General features: G+C 39.3%; 1 protein-coding gene across 7 annotated transcripts in view; it reads left to right on the top strand.

The window, feature by feature from the left end:
* helz (helicase with zinc finger) overlaps positions 1–20,154 on the top strand; it is a 50,600-nt gene that overhangs the window by 21,901 nt on the left and 8,545 nt on the right. For all 7 annotated transcript variants that reach the window (XM_056752031.1, XM_056752030.1, XM_056752035.1 and 4 more), the window contains 7 exons: positions 176–354; positions 2,214–2,332; positions 6,403–6,548; positions 7,970–8,117; positions 8,469–8,652; positions 10,490–10,718; positions 18,462–18,666. In XM_056752031.1, the coding sequence (XP_056608009.1) occupies positions 176–354; positions 2,214–2,332; positions 6,403–6,548; positions 7,970–8,117; positions 8,469–8,652; positions 10,490–10,718; positions 18,462–18,666 (1,210 nt within the window). The remainder of the gene's footprint in view (positions 1–175; positions 355–2,213; positions 2,333–6,402; positions 6,549–7,969; positions 8,118–8,468; positions 8,653–10,489; positions 10,719–18,461; positions 18,667–20,154) is intronic.

The raw sequence follows: 20,154 nt of genomic DNA, 5'->3' as shown, positions 1-20,154 counted from the left end.
TGCAGTAAGTGATGTCTGAGAAATGCTGTTGATGTTTAAAATCTATTACCAAACACATGCCTGTCTTTATTGCTCCGCCCCATTAAAATAGCTAACACTTGTTCTCAGTCAGAGATTGTTATCGAAAACTTGCACAAACAAGCTCAGAATTGTCACACTGCGTGTGTCTGTCCAGGGTTTACTTCAGGAACCGCTGGGTAAAGACGGTACACCCGCTGGTTCAACAGTACTGCCTGATCTCCGGCGCCTACTTCACCTTCCAGATGCCCACGAGACAGGACGTGGAGCGCCACCGTGTGGTGGTGGTGACGCTCAGCACGTCCCAGTACCTCTGCCAGCTTGACCTGGAGCCAGGTGAGAGCATGCGCCATGCCGAACTTCACCGTTTTTTCTTTTTCCTGCTCTCAGCATGCTTAAGGCAATTCTTGCAGCTTGTCTTTATATCTGCACACATCTGATTAAAACAAAAAAGACAGGACAGAACGGTGGCGCAGCTGGACGCGGCTGCTTTAAATTCCTCATGCAGGAGACGTGCAACAGTTTATTAGGAGAGGCTAATTTCCTACTCCTGTGTGTCTGCATACGGGATCATCTGTTGCTAAGAGACCCGGCTCGCCTGTCGAACACGCTCAACATCATTACGCCCAGTGCAGTCTTTTTTATTTCGCCTCCCACCCCTTATTATCTGTTCATTTAAAGTCATTATTGCTGATTTCTGGCCTGATGTGTTTTTTTGTGGGGAGTGTGGTGGTGCTTGTTTGGTTAAATAACGGAAACCTTTCAGTATCTGCTGTCTCAGATGCGTGTTCGCATGTTTGGCTTTTTTACTCTTTGATTTTTGTCTGATGGCTGATGTAATGGTGGTGTGTAATGCCATTTAATGAAGGGGAAGGATAAACTAACAACATTTTCAAAAGAAGCCGAACACACAGGGCACACAATATTTATGTTTTATGTACTATTGTGACTAGGCTGCCAACAGATATTGCAACTAATGCAAACAAAATGAATCAAACTTTCAAACTCTTGGGAAAACTAGTCACACATTGTTATCGGGGGGAACCAAAAGCTAAATAAAATTTTGTAACGCTGGAAAAATGTTATTCACAATAATAAATGTATATCAGAGAACATTTATATTATTGATGTCAATTGTTTTTTTTATGGGATTAATCGCTATTAATTGCACATAACATCAATGTTTTTAAATATACTTTTACATACTAATTATTTCACATTTAATATCCCAATTAATCTAGAAACAACCGATTTCTTGAACAGCATCGTTTTATGACTGAAAGCCAACATTCTGATATTAGTACTGTTACTTATGTCTCTATTAAATTTAATATTTTGTATTTATTTTAACATGAATTATTGCCATTTAACAGCTCTCATGTCTAAAGGGAGGAAAGATACAGAACTTGAATGAAGTTTTCACACACTTTACCTTATTTAATGCTAAATTCTAAATTAAATACAGAATTAAAGCTACAAAACCAACAAATTCCTCTTCCTCCAAGCAGATCTGACGCCACTCCCATTTTCACAACTCTTTGCATTCATTTAAGATTTTATTTTACACGTTGAAGTGTGTGCTTACGAAAATGCTCAACAAAACGTGCTTTCTGACATAATCTTGTGTGTTTTTGTTGTATTCATGCACGAAAGAAAACTTAATACTGATGATGTGTGTGCTGTCTGACAGAGATTCACTGACGCAGCATTTAGCCCATGACTGTGTACACTAGACTGGACATCGCATTGCGTTTTGGGAGTCGCCAACACTGAATGTGTCAAACCAACCGTTTCAAATTGCACTTAACATGTGTAAGAGGGTGATTAATTAATGTAACGCTAGACAAAGGATGACAAAAAAACAGACCCTGAGTTAAATATTTTTAGCCTGTTAATCAGATATGATTAATCGCGTGTCTTAACACGTTAACGTCGACAGCCCTAATTTATCTAAAATATTTATGAGAATATAGCAGCCCTTATCATGTGTATATCCGAAAGTCTATATGTGTATGTATCTATGAGTTACATCTGTCAGTCACACACGTGTGTACGGGACCTTTCCTTCACCATCTAATGCAGGTCTTAGTGTTAATGGATCCTGTGTGTGTGTGTGTTTATCTATTATTAATAGAAGCAGGCTCTGTGAAGCTTCACGTAATGAATATTTCATTCCTGCGTGTGTGTTTCCAAAGGGATCTTCACACATATCCTGTTGGACGAGGCAGCTCAAGCCATGGAGTGCGAGACCATCATGCCACTGGCGCTGGCCACTAAGAGCACCCGTGTGGTGCTGGCAGGAGATCACATGCAGGTACCAGAATGATGATGACGTCAGGGGAAAATATTTTTGTCATAAGATCTACACCTAAAGAAATCATACTTTTTATGGGCTGATCCAAGATTGATTGTTAAAGTCCATGTGAACCGGAAGTTGCGATCATTTTTGTTTTTGTATTTTGAGGCATTTTCAAGTGCAATGTAATTTCTAATGATAAAAATGGTGGGCGTGGCTTTCGTCTTTTTCTGCGATTTGATGGGATGTAGAAAGACAGCTGTTGCATTTTGAAATGGCACTTGCAGCAGACTGACAGTTGAAGGGGAGGAGTTAACGGATGCTCCGCCCAAGCTGTCTAACATGCAACGTTTAAGATGAATTTTCATTACAGGAAGAAAGTGCATTTTCAGTGTGAATGAGCCTTTACATCTTTTCAAACCTCAAATCACGTCAAAGGAAGCACTTAAAGTAGAGAGAGAGAGCAAACTATATCAGCATATTAAAGGGATACTTAACCCCCAAAAAATTCTGTCAGCATTCACTCACCTTCGAGTTGTTCCAAATCTGTATAAATGTGTTTGTTCTGATGAACACAGAGAAAGATATTTGGAAAAACGGTTATAACCAGACAGATTTTGCCCCCCATTGAATACCGTAGTAGGAAAAATTACTTTATCATTTTTTTGTTCTGTTGAACACAAAAGACATTTTGAAGAATGTAGGACAGCAAACAGTTCTGGGGCACTTCAAATCACTTTTATTGTCACGTCACCAAAAGCACTTGTGGCGTAGTGAATGAAAAGCTTGGGTGCTTGCCCCAGACAGTGCAGACAACATTAGACTACTGTTGTATTTTTTCCTACTATGGGGGCAAAATCTGTCTGGTTATACGCATTCTTCCAAATATCTTTCTCTGTGTTCATCAGAACAAAGACATTTATACACATGTGGATAGGGATGGGTACCGAAACTCGGTACCTTATCGGTCCCGGTGTTAAATTATGAAAGACCGAAGTATCGATAAGCTCTGACGTTAACGGTTCTGCTGTCGGTACTGGAGAAATTAAGAAAAACATTTCCTATTTATTATTGATAAATAAACGTTACCTAGCATATTTTAACTGACCAACCATTTCTAATTTGCGATTATATTTAAGACATTTTCCTGCATTTTCGTTATTCGCAATCTCGCACGCGAAATGTCCGTCAGTCCCACACTACACAAACTCGCGCGCGATCTTTCGTGTTGTGCGTGCACGAGCTCTGTGTAGTGTGGGACTGACGGATATTTCGCGTGCGAGATTGCGAATAACGAAAATGCAGGAAAATGCACGACACTAAAGTTCGCGCTTAATAGAGTGACGATTGCGGAGAGAATCAAACGGTCTAAATTATGGTTACATTTCACTCGAGTGGATGCAAACAATGCTCGTTGCAACAAGTGAAACAAGATTTTTGCTTGAAAGAGCGGAAACACAATTAATCTGGCGAAACATCTTTCAAAAGTGCATTCTGTGCAGACAGATAAATGCAAAGATTTCGACAACCTAGTTACTAGTTCATCATCCATGTTCTGAGGTACGTATGCTAGCCTAGCACCGACATAAACATTGCATAAGGTTTCTTTAAATTAGTATGTAATAATTTAATAAACACACATTACATTAAAGAATAGCCTACATATAAATGTTTGGAGGTTTTTTTTGCAGTAGCCTAAATAAATCTTAAACATAGAAAATGCTTTCACAGTACTGCATTTAAAATGGATGAATAATAGTAAATTATGCTTAAGAAATTATAAAGCAGAGCTTACCTAAAAATTAATTTGTAGTGATGAAATACATAAACTTTTGTGTGTGTGTGTACGTTGCAAGAGTTTCCAAACCTGTATAATTTTAAGCCCAAACATGTTACACTGCACAACCAGGACAAGACCATGATTTGAAACGACATCTCATCTGATATCAAGGATTTGAATGTATAAAGTGTCTAAGGCATGAACCTGAGAGGGCCTGTTGCTGATGCATGTGCATGTGCTACACTACACACATCGTCACAAAAGAGAAGTTCTCCAGCCACAACACATCACTGGAATACCATTTCTTTATTATTAAACAACAACAAAAACACAAACAAACTTAGGCCCCCATGCATTTTTATTTTAATTCTCTATGAATAATAGGCGGGTATCAGTCATCTTTTACATGCATTAAGATATGTTAAGTGATTAAAGAATGTTTTAAAAAGTGAAAACAACTCCAGCTTTAGTTTTATCTTTGATAAAAAACACAACAAAAAGTACCGATAAGAGTACCGTTAAAGTACCGGATCGATAAGTGGAACCGATAAAAGTAGTAATACCGTTAAAACCTTAACGATACCCATCCCTACATGTGGAACAACTCGAAGGTGAGTAATTGATGACAGAATGTTCATTTTTGGGTGAAGTATCACTTTAACGGGGGATCAGAAGTGGACCTGTCACTGGTGAGCTCAGGCCATGATCAGAGCAACAGACTTTTTACGCTGTCACTTTCGGTCTATCCGCGCTGCCCTCGCTCTCCAGACTGTGTCATATTAGCCTCTGACTCGGCCCAACCGGCGCTGGCCGACTGGAACCAATGGGCATCTAATTAAATGCCCTTTAGATAGAAAACTCATCACCCCCCCACACACACACTTCCTGCTGTATTAATAATTAATCTGTGCACGGTGGCTTAGTGGTTAGCACGTTCGCCTCACACCTCCAAGGTTGGGGGTTCGATTCCCGCTTCCGACTTGTGTGTGTGGAGTTTGCATGTTCTCCCCGTGCCTCGGGGGTTTCCTCCGGGTACTCCGGTTTCCTCCCCTGGTCCAAAGACATGCATGGTAGGTTGATTGGCATCTCTGGAAAAATTGTCCGTAGGGTGTGAGTGTGTGTGTGAGTGAATGAATGAGTGTGTGTGTGTGCCCTGCGATGGGTTGGCACTCCATCCAGGGTGTATCCTGCCTTGATGCCCGATGACTCCTGAGATAGGCGCAGGCTCCCCGTGACCCGAGGTAGTTCGGATAAGCGGTAGAAAATGGATGGATGGATGGAATAATTGTGAGGAAGAGGTTCACTGACGTGGGCTGTTCTAGGGGGGTGCTGGTTTCTAGAGAGTGGGGTAGCAGATGGCTGAAGAGCCGTACTCAAAATTGCAAAGAAAATTACATTTTGTGCACTTGAAAGCATTTGAGAAATAGTTGAAGTAAGAAAAGTTCAGACTTTCAAGCCTACTGCTGTGTTTAATATCAGTTAATACATGAGATTCAAGCACTAGTTTATGAAATGTTCATTTGAGAGAGAGAGAGAGAGAGAGTTGCCTCAACTCCTGTTGACTCCAACGGAACAGTTTTTTCACCACAACGGCGGTTCATTCAGCCTCGCAATAGTTCCAGGACGTTACTAGTGATGCACGGAGCTGCTGCAAAACAGACCAATTGTAACATTTCAGCCATTTAAAGACGTCATTTAATGAATAAAAAAAGAAAATAAAGCATTTATAAAGAAGATATAACTTCCTGGAACTATCTGAAGGCTCCATGAATCACGTGACGCCTAAAAATGTTTAACTTCAGTTGACACGACTCTATCAAGTGTCCACGCCTTTAAATTATGCAGAATTTTAAGGTTTAATATGATTTAAACAGATGAGGTTTTTTTTATCAAATAAAAATGTTCAACCCCCTCACAGTTGTCATTAAGGGCAAAATTAGCTATAGAGACCAAAATCATTTTTTGTACCAAGCTGTTCTCTGCTATAAAGTTGTGCATTTTAACATGAGGCTCAATGAGATTCTTCTTTCTTTTGGAGCCAGCCTCTAGCGGCCAGTCTCTAGCGGAAGTCACTTCCATGTTGGTTTCACGAGAGAGACCGGAAGGATTACTGCTCTGGACAGACCACTGAGCTCTGCAAAAGCACAATTTAAAAGAATAATAAGAGTTATCTGTGATCCGTATGCATCCTGTACTGTGTTCCAGTCCAATCTGTGTTGCATCTATATGTGTACATCTATGATAAATACAGTGAGATTCTTTCCGTCCGCTGATGTTAAACGTGCCATGTGTCTCCTGTGTCCCGCAGCTCAGTCCGTTTGTGTACAGCGAGTTTGCGCGTGAGCGGAATCTTCACGTGTCTCTGCTGGACCGGCTGTACGAGCATTACCCCTCCGAGTACCCCTGCAGGATCCTGCTGTGTGAAAACTACCGCTCTCATGAGGCAATCATCAAGTAGGTGTGAACATTTTCACAGCACTCGTCCTGTGGAGAGATACGTTCAAACACACAAAACATAAACGGCTCCGACACAATTACTCTGGGTGTCGTAGGTTATACCAAAAACATTGTCTCAAAATTCTTATTTTTAAAGGCGGGGTGTCCGATTTCCAAATTACTCTCAAGGTGCACAGTGCACAGAATGGACATTAGTCGAGCCGAGCGCTAACGAAAGCGAAAGACGGGGGTAGGATTGTGTCTGTTTTTGTGATTTGAATATCATCAACGGCTATGAGAAATCTGACATCCCGCCATTAAAATGTTTGAGCCAATGAAACGGTTCAGAATGAAATCGATCACATTAACATCTTGATATTAAAATCACGGTCTAATATTCATTGAAATGGGATGTCACATTGAGAAATTGAAGTCACTGTAATTTCGTAAAATGTGCCATTGGTACATACTAAACCCTACTGAAGAAAGGCGGGATGGACAAACTGTGTTCGCTGATTGAACATTTTTTTATGGTTTCATTGAGTTAAACAGAAACTGACCCGGCGCACAACACGTTCAGTGTCGTCTGTAAGATATTGGCTGTAATTCTCCTCTCTGAAGAGCCCGCAGCGGGGTGTTATGGGATTGAGATCTGACAGAAGATGTCTTGAAGCCGCAGGGGGCATGTTGACACTAGTGCTGGGGCTCAGTAAATTGAGTGCCGGTCTGATTCGGAGGGATCCGGGCATTATTTGCACCCCCCATCCTCATGCCTCCTGGTGTTTCTAACACTTCAGAAGTTAGACAAACTGCCCTTGATTGGGTGTCACAATGTTAATTAAAGTGGATATGAGCATTTTCGGCGTCAGAATTGACACGGCATCTGATTTTATTGTATCGGTTTACATAAATTTGCATATATATGTTGCCGTTTGATGAAAGTTTGAGTGACTGACGTCCAATTGAAACTATTTAATTAATAAGATGCCTATTTCAAGAGCACCAGTCATGTAGATGTGTCGGCCATCTTGGAACAGTCCACTAACGTCACTCACAGTTTTCTAGAATACCCCAGTACTAAGCTGCGCAACCAGGGCTGTGAAAACCATAGGGATTTAAATGACTGAAAAGTGGGATAACTAACTAAATGTTTGAGTTTACACAACAATAAATATGTTTTCATAATCCTACAGTCAGCTTGTTCTTGAGTGTTGGCGGACGACCTACGTATAGAGGCCCATAGAAACAGATACTAATGTGGCATCTAGTGATTTATATCAATGGTTTCATCTCGTTTTATGGTTACGCCATGTTTGATCTGTAGATTCACTCGAAGCGATCCATAACATTTCTTACAGCAGTTACACTGAGAAATGTACCTACAGTTTAGAGTTCATGCGTTTATGTCGTTGAATGAGGGATTTTCTGTCTGACTGCAGCTATACGTCTGAGCTCTTCTACGATGGCAAACTGATGGCCAGCGGGAAACAGCCGCCCCATAAAGACTTCTACCCTCTCACCTTCTTCACCGCTCGCGGAGAGGATGTGCAAGAGAAGAACAGCACGGCTTACTACAACAATGCTGAGGTTTGACTTTTACCTCAGATACGTCTTTCGCAGTGTTTCAATAATATAAACAAGTACTGACCAAAGACAAAATGATCCATGACAATCTGTTTCTTTTTGAAGGTTGTTTTTAACAAAAGCAAGCCATTCAGGATTTCAATCAGTGGCTTGATCAAACTTGCTTGATCAGCGTTTGAGATAAAAACACATTTTTCATGTTTTATCACTGCATCAATGTTTTATCACTGTACCAAACCAAAACAGCACAGCTGTTTCATTTACAAGTCAAATAGATTAGGTGTGAACGTACATTATTTCTCGTGGGCTGTTCAGATCATGGAGAATCTAATGTGTTATTTTGCCCTCGTGCAGGTGTTTGAGATAGTCGAGCGTGTGGAGGAGATGAGGAAAAAGTGGCCGGTGGCTTGGGGAAAGTTGGACGAGGGGAGCATCGGGGTGGTCTCGCCTTACGCTGACCAAGTCTTCCGCATCCGTGCCGAACTGCGTAAAAAGAGGATGCCAGAGGTCAGCGTGGAGAGAGTGCTCAACGTGCAGGGTGAGTAATGGGGGTTGACCGATTGGTCTTTAGGATCAGATTGGTTATTCTCACTCTTTAAAGGGATATTTCTGCCATGTTTTACTCGCCCTCAAGGCTTAGATAACTAAAGGTACTCATTGATCGCTCGCTGATCATTACCGTCTGATAATCACTTCAAATAGCTTGATCGCTCAGCGGTCAGTATAACGGCCGATCAAAAGACACAAAATGTGCAGACCGTAGGATTGTTCAACTGGCGTGCAATCTCCTATCGAATTAACCCCCGAAAATTGCAGATTTACCAAAACTAGACGCAGTGTGTATGGAACCGAACTCAATAACTGTGTTCATGACGTATCTTAACACCCATCAGAGATGTGTTTTCATCTTTATGTGAGGTGGTAGAAAACAGCAGAAGTCTTTGCTTTCGGGGCCAATTTTAGCTGCTTTCACAAGCCCCTCGCTTCAGCGTTGCCAGATATTCATAGAAAAAACAGCAAACAAAGGCAAGTCCAAGATATATATTTTAAAAATACAAAAAAAATATTTTATAAGACCCAAAAATCTCTTATATCTGCAACTGACCGTTTTTAACACTTTTTAATCCAAGACCAAACAACTAACATAAAAGTGCTTAAATATAAATGAACATGGCAGCACTGCAAAAGAGCTCTCCAACAAAACACAGCACATCTGTCTGAGCTCCTTGAGTTTAATTGATGGGCAAAGCGAATCTTAACTTAAAAATAACAGATACCAAACGGTTTATATTCTTACAGATGCGAGACGCTAGAACATTGCCATGGTTACTAGTGTGTCCGTCACATGGAAGTATTAAGGCATTCACTCCCACATTTAAATAAAAATCAGACTTAAAGGAAAAAAAAAGTTAGAAAAAATTAGCTCATCGCACCACTTCTTGCAGCTGCTTAAATGATCCAGTCAGGTTTGGCGCATCAGAAAATGCTGAATATTAATGATCATAACGTAAGGAAAGTGGAACATATAAGGGCTGGGCAGTATGACCAAGCTTAATATAACAGTGTTTTTCAGATTTATGCCGATTTTCTGGTACATGGCGGAATTTTTTAACCACATTTTCTACTGATTGAGAGATGAAATAGTGCTGTTGATAGATTTCATATCCCCTTTTATACTGTCATGGTGAACGTATCACCTATCATAACTTCAAAGTTTAGACTTCTATAGCATGCGAAGGTAACTTGCGTACTTAATATTTAAGCAAATAAATAGGGAACAGGGCTCAAAATTAACTTTTTTTCATGTAACTACTGGTGCTCCTGACTACAAGAGTGATGGTCATCCACCCAAAAATTAAGTTAAGTAGTTAAAAACAAAATCAGAAGAGCTTTATTTTAGAAGAGCAGAATAGTAACAATTGTACCATTATAACATGCATGTGATGTCTGTTGTGTTTTACATGGTCACAATGGCTTCATGATTTCCTGAAATCATATTTTTTAATAATAAAACAAAGGCTTAAATAAGATAAGTGGGAGGAAAGCGATGGCATCACGCTGTCAATCCTCCTTACTGACCCTTATTTCTCATCATAGCATATAGAGAAACAGTTCAAACTAATAACACATCATATTATAGGCTTATATTGAGCAGATATGAGGAAACACGATCGTTTTTTGAAAATGTTTGTTCGTGAGTATATTTAATATAACGTGACGCACAGCAATTCCTTTAAACTAAACTCGCTGTAAAGTAAAGTAATAACTCGTGTTTATTTGTGTCTCTACCGATGTTGTTTTAAGTCATTTTTAAGTCAACATTAACTGTGTTTATTTTTCTAATCCACATTACTTTGCACTCTTTCCATCTGTAGGCAAGCAGTTCCGTGTGCTATTCCTGAGCACCGTTCGCACCCGCCACACCTGCAAACACAAGCAGACGGCCATCAAGAGAAAAGAGCAACTGGTGGAGGACTCCACAGAAGATCTGGACTACGGCTTTCTGTCCAATTACAAGCTGCTCAACACAGCCATCACACGAGCACAGTCCCTGGTGGCCGTGGTGGGAGACCCCATAGCGCTCTGCTCGGTGGGACGCTGCAGGTACTCGGATTCAGTTTTGTATTTTCAGTCTAATATCAAAATAAAATGTTAGGTTTTACATGACTAGGTATAGAATAAGGCTTGTTGCTCACTGCTGTCTGGTTGTGGCGAGTACCTGAGTTGTCAGAGTTCCCATGATGCACAGCTGTCGTCCCTGGTCTAATGCGTTCCTCACGCGTGGATGCTTCAGACGCCACGTCCGCAGCACAGACGTCAAATCATTTGGAAGCTCTCTTCAGGGTTTCTGTTTGATAGACGTGTGACGCTAATGAACTCGCACCCTCTTAACAACAGCACACTGTTATTTCATTATGATTGTGGTTTGCTATTGGCGCTGATGTACCAGTTTTATTCTGATTCATTAGATGTCATTTCATTTGAGTCTGAGGCAGATCCTACTTGATTTTACTTGCACAGGTGTAATGAATGGCTTCAGAAGACCATATAAACAGTAAATATGTTCAGATTTACATTCAATTTTCATCTCATTAAGGAATAATGTTCATTGAATCCGCTTTTATGCAGAATGACACTGGTAGTGTGGAACACATCTAGTGTATATCACCACTCACAGACTGTATTTGCCTTGCATTATTCATTAATGCGTTTTTTTATTTATATAAAAACGCGTCTACTGTGCATAGCAAGTAGAACCAAATGACCTACAACCAAATGATTTTTCCAAACTGTGCAATCATTTTAATATCTCATATGTCTACTGTTGGTTTAAAGCATAAAACATTTTTATTGATATCAACTAGACGCCAAGTGGTAAATTAAACATGTAGAGTAAGATCATAAAGAGGTTAATAGAGATTCTAGTTTCTTTCCATTTTGGCTAATTTAGTGTGACATGCAACAAAAAATATATCAAATAGTAGAATGTAACCGTTTCACTTTCTGCATAAAAAAATAGTAGGCAAATAATGCCGTTCTGACCAAAACCAAGTTTGATCTTAACAACATAAACAAACTTTGCCGCTACACATTCACAAACAATAGAGTGTCTATAGATTATTTTTTTAAACAATCTAAGAAACCAAGAAGAAGCATAAGTTGGCTAAACTTGTCTCTCCAATATTTAGATTTGAGACTGCGATAACAACCTCAACCACTAGACGTCAATGTAATATGTGCATTTACTCATCACGTCTTGTAGCAGGTCTTCGATCAGGTTATGGCAGTGTGTATTGCTGTTAGGCAGGGTTAGGCTTTCTGTCTGTCTGTTTTGTGTCTTGTTTGTTTGTTTGTTTGTGTTGACTCCCTCCGAGAGCTGCCTGTCACTTCACCAGCAGCCTGCTGCTCCGCCGGCTCTATCCTCCCTAGCTGCAGCTCCCTTGTCGCTATGGAGACAGACTCGCATCAACCAATCGCTACAGCCTGGCCATAGGAAATGTCAAGCCGAAGGGCCTGGCAATTATGTTTGTGTGTGTGTGTGTGTGTGTGTACCAGCGCTCAGTAATCCTGATGTTACTCTTATGACACACCTAATGATCAAATCACACTATGATATCTTTGATTCATCCTTTCATTTCAAATGTTTATTTCACAAGATGTGACTAATTCACAGTTCAACCTCGCAAACGCAAGCCATGTTTCATAAATGATATTGGTGAAGCGTTCTCTCAGTTTAATACACTGTTACAACTATGAGAAACCCATGATAAGTTGATGTTCCAACAAAGTGTAAAAACTAGGTTTTAAAAATTGTTAAGAGAATAACAGTAACAATAACTGTATCCACTTTTGTCTCCTTAAAGTCTGGTTTTTACGTTTCGGTAGCCTATAAAAACTTCTTTAGTTTGTTTACTGTACACCTTGTCACACAGCAGCTTTTAGACATTGTTCTATTTTTGGTATAATTCAGAAGCCGGCAATAGAAAGTCAATGGAAAGGGTTGGATTGTTTTCCCCTACGGTGTGGGCGTGGCCTAAATTCGCTTTGTGTCTTTGGAGTCCAGTAGAGATGACTTATTATTGTTGCCAAACCCCGGAAGCAAGTTAGCATTTTAAGTCTATGTTTTTTTTTTAATGTGTTTTCGATAAATCGCCTGAAATAAGATCTGTAGCTAACAAAAATATTTTCACTTTTTAATCTATGATATGAGACACACCAGTTGTAACCCGTTCATGGTGTTTGAAAGCTTTATAGTGTCGAAGGTTAGTAACAAGTTGCTAAAAGCGACTACTACCTTTGGCGAGACGTTAGAAGTCATTGCGCATATAAACCTCACAAATAATGCGACATGGGCACAAATCTCTCAAAACATAGATGCGGATTTATTCACAAAGTAATTGCTTACCAGGGAACATGTTTTTAAAAATGTATGATAAGGTTGTCGGAGGCTTGGTGGCGGTAATGTTCATATCTAGCGACCTTAAGTATAGTCTGCTTATGGCCTCGTGTAAGCTTTTAACTTCTGCTGATTGTATTTCGGCTTCAAAAGTAGAAAATATTGTATTTATCTGTAAAGATTATCTTGACTAACAAATGTTCATGATGTTTACACGTTTTGTCGGCCACAGATTTTATTCTTTGCGAACTTCCAAAGGTCTATGGGGAAAGCCGCGCGCTCTTCCGGGTTAGCCTACAGAAATACCTCATCTTTGAGCCACTCCATTGCTTTCACGTTTAATACTTTACAATAGAAAACTTTTATTTAGTTTCACTCATTTTAATTGATGTTTATTTCTGCAGTGAAAACATAAAAATGGGAAAATAAAATCGTACAAAAACAAGGAAAAGTATCAAATGCATTGTGTTTTAAAATACACTGTATTGTTCAGAATGAAAAAGAGGTACATTAGCGATACTAAAATAGGATCACCGTAAAAGCTAATGGGCATATCTGTAACTAAATCATTCAAAATATAACATCTTGTCTTTTGGAGTTTTGTGGTAAACGGATGCAAGCAGGACGTGTTCTTGTCAGGTTTTTGTGCGATTCACCTGTGACTGAAGACTGCCGTTACTTGCCTGTTGTCTACAATCTGTTTTGCATGTAATTGAGTCTGTCACTGTATCTTCAGCTTGTCAAGTCGTGATCAAGCTCTCGATTAGTTCAATCAGTTCTGCTTCCTCAAGGTCTCGTCACATTATCTGAAATGACTTCTGCTGTCTAATGGGAGGCGGCATTGGAAACCATCACTTGCCAACACTATTGCAAGCACTAACTCAACTTGATGTCTTTTGGTGTCTGCCGCTGATATCGCCGCCTGTGTTGCTGGTGAAATTGTGAGATGTGAGCGTTTTTAACACTGCTGGCATCAGGACAGATTGAAGTAGATTCTGTGGTCGGGTTGTTGCTATAGAGATTTGCACGGTGGGTTGACAGCACAGTATTAAGCGTGTTCAGCTTTAACATGTTGCCAGTTAATTTCAACCCTAAAAATGTTTATTATTTTGGATCAATTGTACAGATTAATCATCTCCAACTGTAATGAGTTCAGCAGATGTGCCAGATGCTTTCTTGTAATAGACTGAGACATCAACCAGGCTGATTTATATGCCAATATTGGGCTCTTTCAAACTGTTGGCATTGGCTGATAGCGGTATCCACTTTGACAATTAACTTTGTTGTTTACCCTCGTGTAAACAACAGCCATTATCATTGTCGACAGATAGTAAGCATTCACGTATCAAGGGAAGATCGCAACGTGAATTACTGAATATGTTGCATATGTGAATGATGCTGTTATACCAAAATAAAGCACATGTGTCTGTTCATTGCAATATTCTGGTTTTCTGCTTTGAAGACTGGGAAACACTTATTTTATATAGTTTAAAAATCTGCCAATGGGTTGAGGAAAATAAACTTGAATTTAGTTTTACTTTTTACTTCTCACCCCATTGGCAGATTCTTGCCTGTGTAAAACAAGTCCTTTAATGTCCCTAATTCTTATATTTTCCCTAATTCTAAATATCTTATTTTAATTTTCTTGTCAAGAAAATAAAGATATTTTTACTAGAAAACGAGACAGAAATGCTTAGTTAGAATCTCCGTGCAGAACTATTTGGTTACAGACATTCTTCAAAATATCTCCTTTTGTGTTTATTGCAATTTTTGGGTGAACTATGCCTTGAAGTTTGTTGCCTCGTATTACATAAACTTGGGATAAAAAAACATCACGGTCTTAAATCCGCAGTTTAGAAGATGGGTCTTATAAGTGTGATATTAAAGTGGGCTCTCTGTGGCCCAATGTCCTAGAATTGTCAAAGGCCCAGTGAAAAACTCATATCTGTGGACCACTAATACTGTCTGCACCATAAGGTTCATAAGTGAACCTTAAACTAAACAACTTCTTCCAGCTTAAAGAGATACAACACAACCTCTCTTTGGCCTTTTTTCAGAGGCAGAGATCAGCTGCTAAATTACATGTTGATTCATTGAGTCTCTCCAGCAGTGTGTGGTCTGAGATTGATGTCACCAGAGATGTGGATTGAGAATTTTCTCGTCCGAGTTGATGTGGATGATATATGGCTCTTAGCGAAACGATCTGTAATATTTTTGTACATTTCATGTGTCAGTTTGGGTCTTTGCTGGTCACGCATGTGATCAGATTTGGTTCTTGACGTGTGTTTCTCAGCTTGATGTGCGACATTTATTTTTGGAATTCATTTGTAACTCAATAAATTGATGTGCAGTGGCGCACAAGTTTTTTTCACTCTTGACCGAGTCTGTAAAATATGTGAATACAATTGACGTCTCACTTTGTTTTACAAGTGTTTTACTTGTCTGCACTTGTGTACTTGCTGTATTAATAATGCATTTTTTTCTTCATAAGGGAAACGATTTGGGTGAAATTCTCTGTGCTTGTCCGTGTTTTGGGGATTGATTTAACTTTTTTATTTTTCTGTCTTCATTTGGCTACAAATGTGTATGACAGTGAAACACAAAGATGATATTTTGAGAAATGTCTTAGTGTTCAAACAGTGGAAGTCAATGTGGTCAAGCGTTGTTTTGTTATCAGTGTTCTTCAAGTGTTCATCTTTTTTTGTGTTCTACGGAAGAAAGAAAGTCGGACAGGTTTGAAATAACATGTGGGTGAATATATGACGTAAGAATTTTCATTTTGGGTGAACTATCACTTTAAGAGGCAGGGGTAGAAGCCCCTCCCACAACTAAAAGACCTATATATCTTAGGGTGTGAATCATTGTATGCTTAATAGTTGGCAAAAAATGTAGGTTTGTTAGTAGTCTGTAGTGTAAGAAAGAATAGCCTACAGCTTGAGAGACTAAAGTTGCACGTAAGAAGTTTTCCCAATACTGTTTGTATAATGCTGCAGTTAAAACCTACCCAGAATCCCCCACCCGAACCCACTCCTTTCACACCCCACGTCATATTATCATATCCTCGGATGACAGCCATTGGGCATCACAAATCTGCTTATGGCTGCTTGTCTTTGTTAAAATACTAAGTGATTATGAAGAGTGGTTTTGTTCACACTATTTCTCACTGGGCCGGCTGTATAGTTTTATCAGATTTTGTGTTTTAAGAGATTTAATGTGGCTTAGTTTAGATTTGGGCTATTGATGATTATTAGTCACAAATAATGTTAAAGGTTCTGATGAAGTAGTTTATTTTTGTCTTTTGTGACGCTAAAAAGAATACTTTTGTGTTTTTATTCTTAGTTGAGCAAGGCTTACTAGATTTGCTTTTGCAGGCACAAGGAAATCGTTATATTTATTTTTGTTATGAAAGGCTTGTACTGTTAAGATGCTCAGTCCTTTAAACAACACTTTTTGTAAGAAGTCAACTAAAAACATAACAGCTGAGTTATTGTACATTTTAATGTAGTTTTATTCATATTTCAAATTTGCTTTAAATTTTTTATTCGTTCAAATTTTAGTTAATTTTATTTCATTAATTTTTTTTGTATCTTTTTTTTATGTGCTTTTGTTATGTCATTTATTTTCAATATTCAATTTTATTATTCGTTAATTTTATTATTTATTCCAGTTTAAATTTAGTTTTCATTTATTTCCAGGAACAATTTTAGTGGTTTAAAGGGATATTTCACCCAAAATAAACTTTTTCGTGACCTTATGTTTTCTGCAGAACACAAAAGATATTTTGAAGAAAGTTTTCAGTAGGGATGAGCGAGTACAGCATTATCTGTATCTGTATCTGTATCTGTTAACCATATGAATTATCTGTATCCGTATCTGTACTCGGACTGGGCGGGGCCTAACCAGGAAGTGGGCGGGATTTAACCCGGAAATTGGGTCGGGTTGTCTTGAGATGGGCGGGGCATTAACCGGTATGTTATTTTAAGCATGCAATTGATATGGGTTGATCAGAAATTGTTATATTTAATGCTGATTAGAAAAATATTTACATGACAGCATCACCATTGAGCTTCAGACCTAACCCCACGTTTACCAAACTCTACTGGTTAATAAGTAAGTACTACAACAAACCTGAAGCTGAAGAAACCCTAAACGTTAACGGAAAAGACCCGAGAACCTGAGTGACTGAGGGAGAGACGGAGAGAGAGAGAGCTGCGGACACAGTCAGCAACACAATACATCTGTATGTGTGTAGGGGAGGGGCGCTGTGACTACCACAGAACGCAGACACAGTCAGCTACCCAATGAGGATTTTTATTCAATCCGAGCACAGATATTCACTCGTATTACTCGCATAATACTCGTACTCGGCAAAAGTGCTTTATCCGTACCGGATACTCGTTTCAGCAGAGTTTCCGGCTCAACTCTAGTTTTCAGTTTAATTTGATTGAATATTTGGTTTTGGTTTTCTGAGCAAACGATAAATATCGTAAAGTTTCCCCTGATTTACAGAAGATGCCCACTAAAATGTCATTTAGTGTAAAAATATTGCCGGGTATATTTACAACAAAAATCAATTTATGACTTATTTAAAGACTAATTACTTTTACCCCAAATTCTACTTAATTTGTAATTAATTTTTTTTGCAATTTGCCACAATCCTAGGTTTTCCCCTCTTGTCAATAAGAATTGTTTACTCCATTAAAGCACAATAAAATGTACATATAAAAGAATAAGGGATCATCTTACAAGTCAGAATAAGCATGTTGTTTTGAAATATTGTGTTACACTGAATGATAAAGTACAATTATTTCAACCAAATTTTGGCATTTTATCCTCAAAAAACTTATTTGAAACCATAAAGTAGACATTTTATATAAACATTTAATATGCTTTCTATGGTTTTTGTACCTTTCTTTTTCTTTCCTTCACATCTTTGACACTTTGCTCGCTGATGCCCGCTCTTTTGAGAACAACCCACTCAGGTTTGGTGTCTATGTAAAGCTTAGAATTCTGCTTGCGTGTTTATCTTCCCTCCACAACTTCATAACAGCCATAAGCCAATAGAGAGCTTTTAAAACAAACCTGTTTCCTCTGAGCAGCTACAGCGCCTGTGATTAACAACTTAAAAGGTGATTTTTTTTCAATATCAAGATTTTTTTGCACCCTCAGATTCCAGATGTTTATATAGTTGAATCTCGACCAAACATTGTCCCATCCTAATAAACCGTACATCAGTAGAATGCTTATTTATTTGTCTTTCAGATGGTGTAAAATCTCAATTTTGTAGCGTCCACAACTGGAAAACAATACTAGTTCCTTGCAAGCACTGTTGATGCAGGAAACAAACTTCTTTCCATTTATATATTGAAACTGCATGTAGTAGCACATTGTGTTTAATGATGTTATGCCGACTGCGCTCTAAATCTCTGCATCTCTTCGGTCCATTACAGAAAGTTCTGGGAGACCTTCATCTCCATATGTCATGAAAACCAGAGTCTACACGGCATCACTTTTGAACAGATTAAGATCCAGCTGGAGGCCCTGGAGCTGAAGAAGACCTATGTGCTCAACCCACTGGCGCCCGAGTTCATCCCCCGCGCCCTGCGCTCGCACCATCTACAGGGTCCCGGCAAGCATCAGCACTCCCCACCAAAGGTAAGAGCCTCCCACCTGTTCCTCCCTCTGTTTCTCAGTTGGCCCACACTACCAAATGGAGAATATATCAACGTTACATCACCAGTGGTGTTTTGACTTTTATTTTGAGTTGTGCTCTCAATGATACTACAGCAGATCTTTTAAAAGCACCTTTAGGCCTCCTCATAATAGAAAGATATTCTCGGTGCTCCAGACGGGACAGTTTTAGCACTCCGTTTGTCTGTCGAGTCCCCGCCGAGGATGTGGCGGTCAGATACGGTCGAGTTTTGATGTGACGCGCTATGACAATCTCTCACAATCTCTCTCTGACATTAATAAAAGGGTTTGATTCTCCGAAGCAGCAGAGAGTATCCGTCTAAACGCTAGCAAGGTCTCGCATCCTCAAACAAAATAGTACACCAATCAATCATCAGTGCAGAAGGGAGAAAGGTAGACTTGTCATAATAGATGAGTGAAGGCTCGCTTTTTGTTCTTTCATTTTTTTTGTCTGTTTTTAACTAACCTGTTTCGTTTGCTCTTTCATTGTTCAAGTATAAATAGGAACTGGCTGTTTGACTCACAGAATCGGTCGAAAATATCTGTCCTGATAACTCAAATCAAATGGAAATAAATTCTGTTCTGCAAAAACGATTCTAATGAATAATTTTAATTATTTGATTAAAATACTTCAGCATAGGCCGAAAAACAAACTACATAACACATGACGGCAATATCTTTTGGTAAAAATGTGACTAATGTTGCAATGCGAAGTGAAATGTTATGCTCCAAAAAAGTTTGTAAAGACAAAATATGAACCAGATCTATTTTTCAGGCTTTGTAAAATTCAATAATATTGGATTTTTGGTTCCTTTTCTAAGAAAAACGTGTCTGGATGTCATGGGCGTCATGCGTTAACAGAAAGTGTAGATGATTATGGAGCATTGATGTGATTTGTGGTTCTTCTAAACCACAAAAGCCGCCTTTTCTGTTTGAGGTTATTTGATGCGACGATTAGCTCAGCATTGCCATGGCGACGGCCTACTTTTGTGACCAAAAAGCCTTTGTGAATGGGTGACTAGTGCTGTACACTGAGAGAAATGACGTTGATCGCAGTCCTGAACCTTTTGTCCTACACATGTTGTAGAAACTTCACACAATAGGCGTTACGTTATGGTCATCTCTCGTGCATAATCACAGACATCAGTTTCGTCCGTCTCTCGACAGGTGCATCCCCATTTTTTGTATGTGTCATTTCAAAGGTATTATACGGAATGACGCTCATCACACGCTATTGAAACGGCATGCGTGATTATGCGCTATCGGCAGTCGGTTTTGCGAGCATTCGCCGTCACCTCCGAGCAGTGTCGCTCGCAGACGCCAGGACTCAGGCCAGCAGAACGGCTGAATCGCCCGTTGATACCGTCTGTGTGCCGTTCTGGAAAGCACTCAAACCACATTGATCTGTTTTCAAAAGGGCCGAATTCCAGTCGACGGCGTCAGTGCGCTCTG

The sequence above is a fragment of the Triplophysa dalaica genome, chromosome 7 (assembly GCF_015846415.1).
Source record: "Triplophysa dalaica isolate WHDGS20190420 chromosome 7, ASM1584641v1, whole genome shotgun sequence".
NCBI lineage: Eukaryota > Metazoa > Chordata > Actinopteri > Cypriniformes > Nemacheilidae > Triplophysa > Triplophysa dalaica.
The sequence above is the reverse complement of the archived record's forward strand: the minus strand, read 5'-3'. Positions and strand labels throughout refer to the sequence as shown.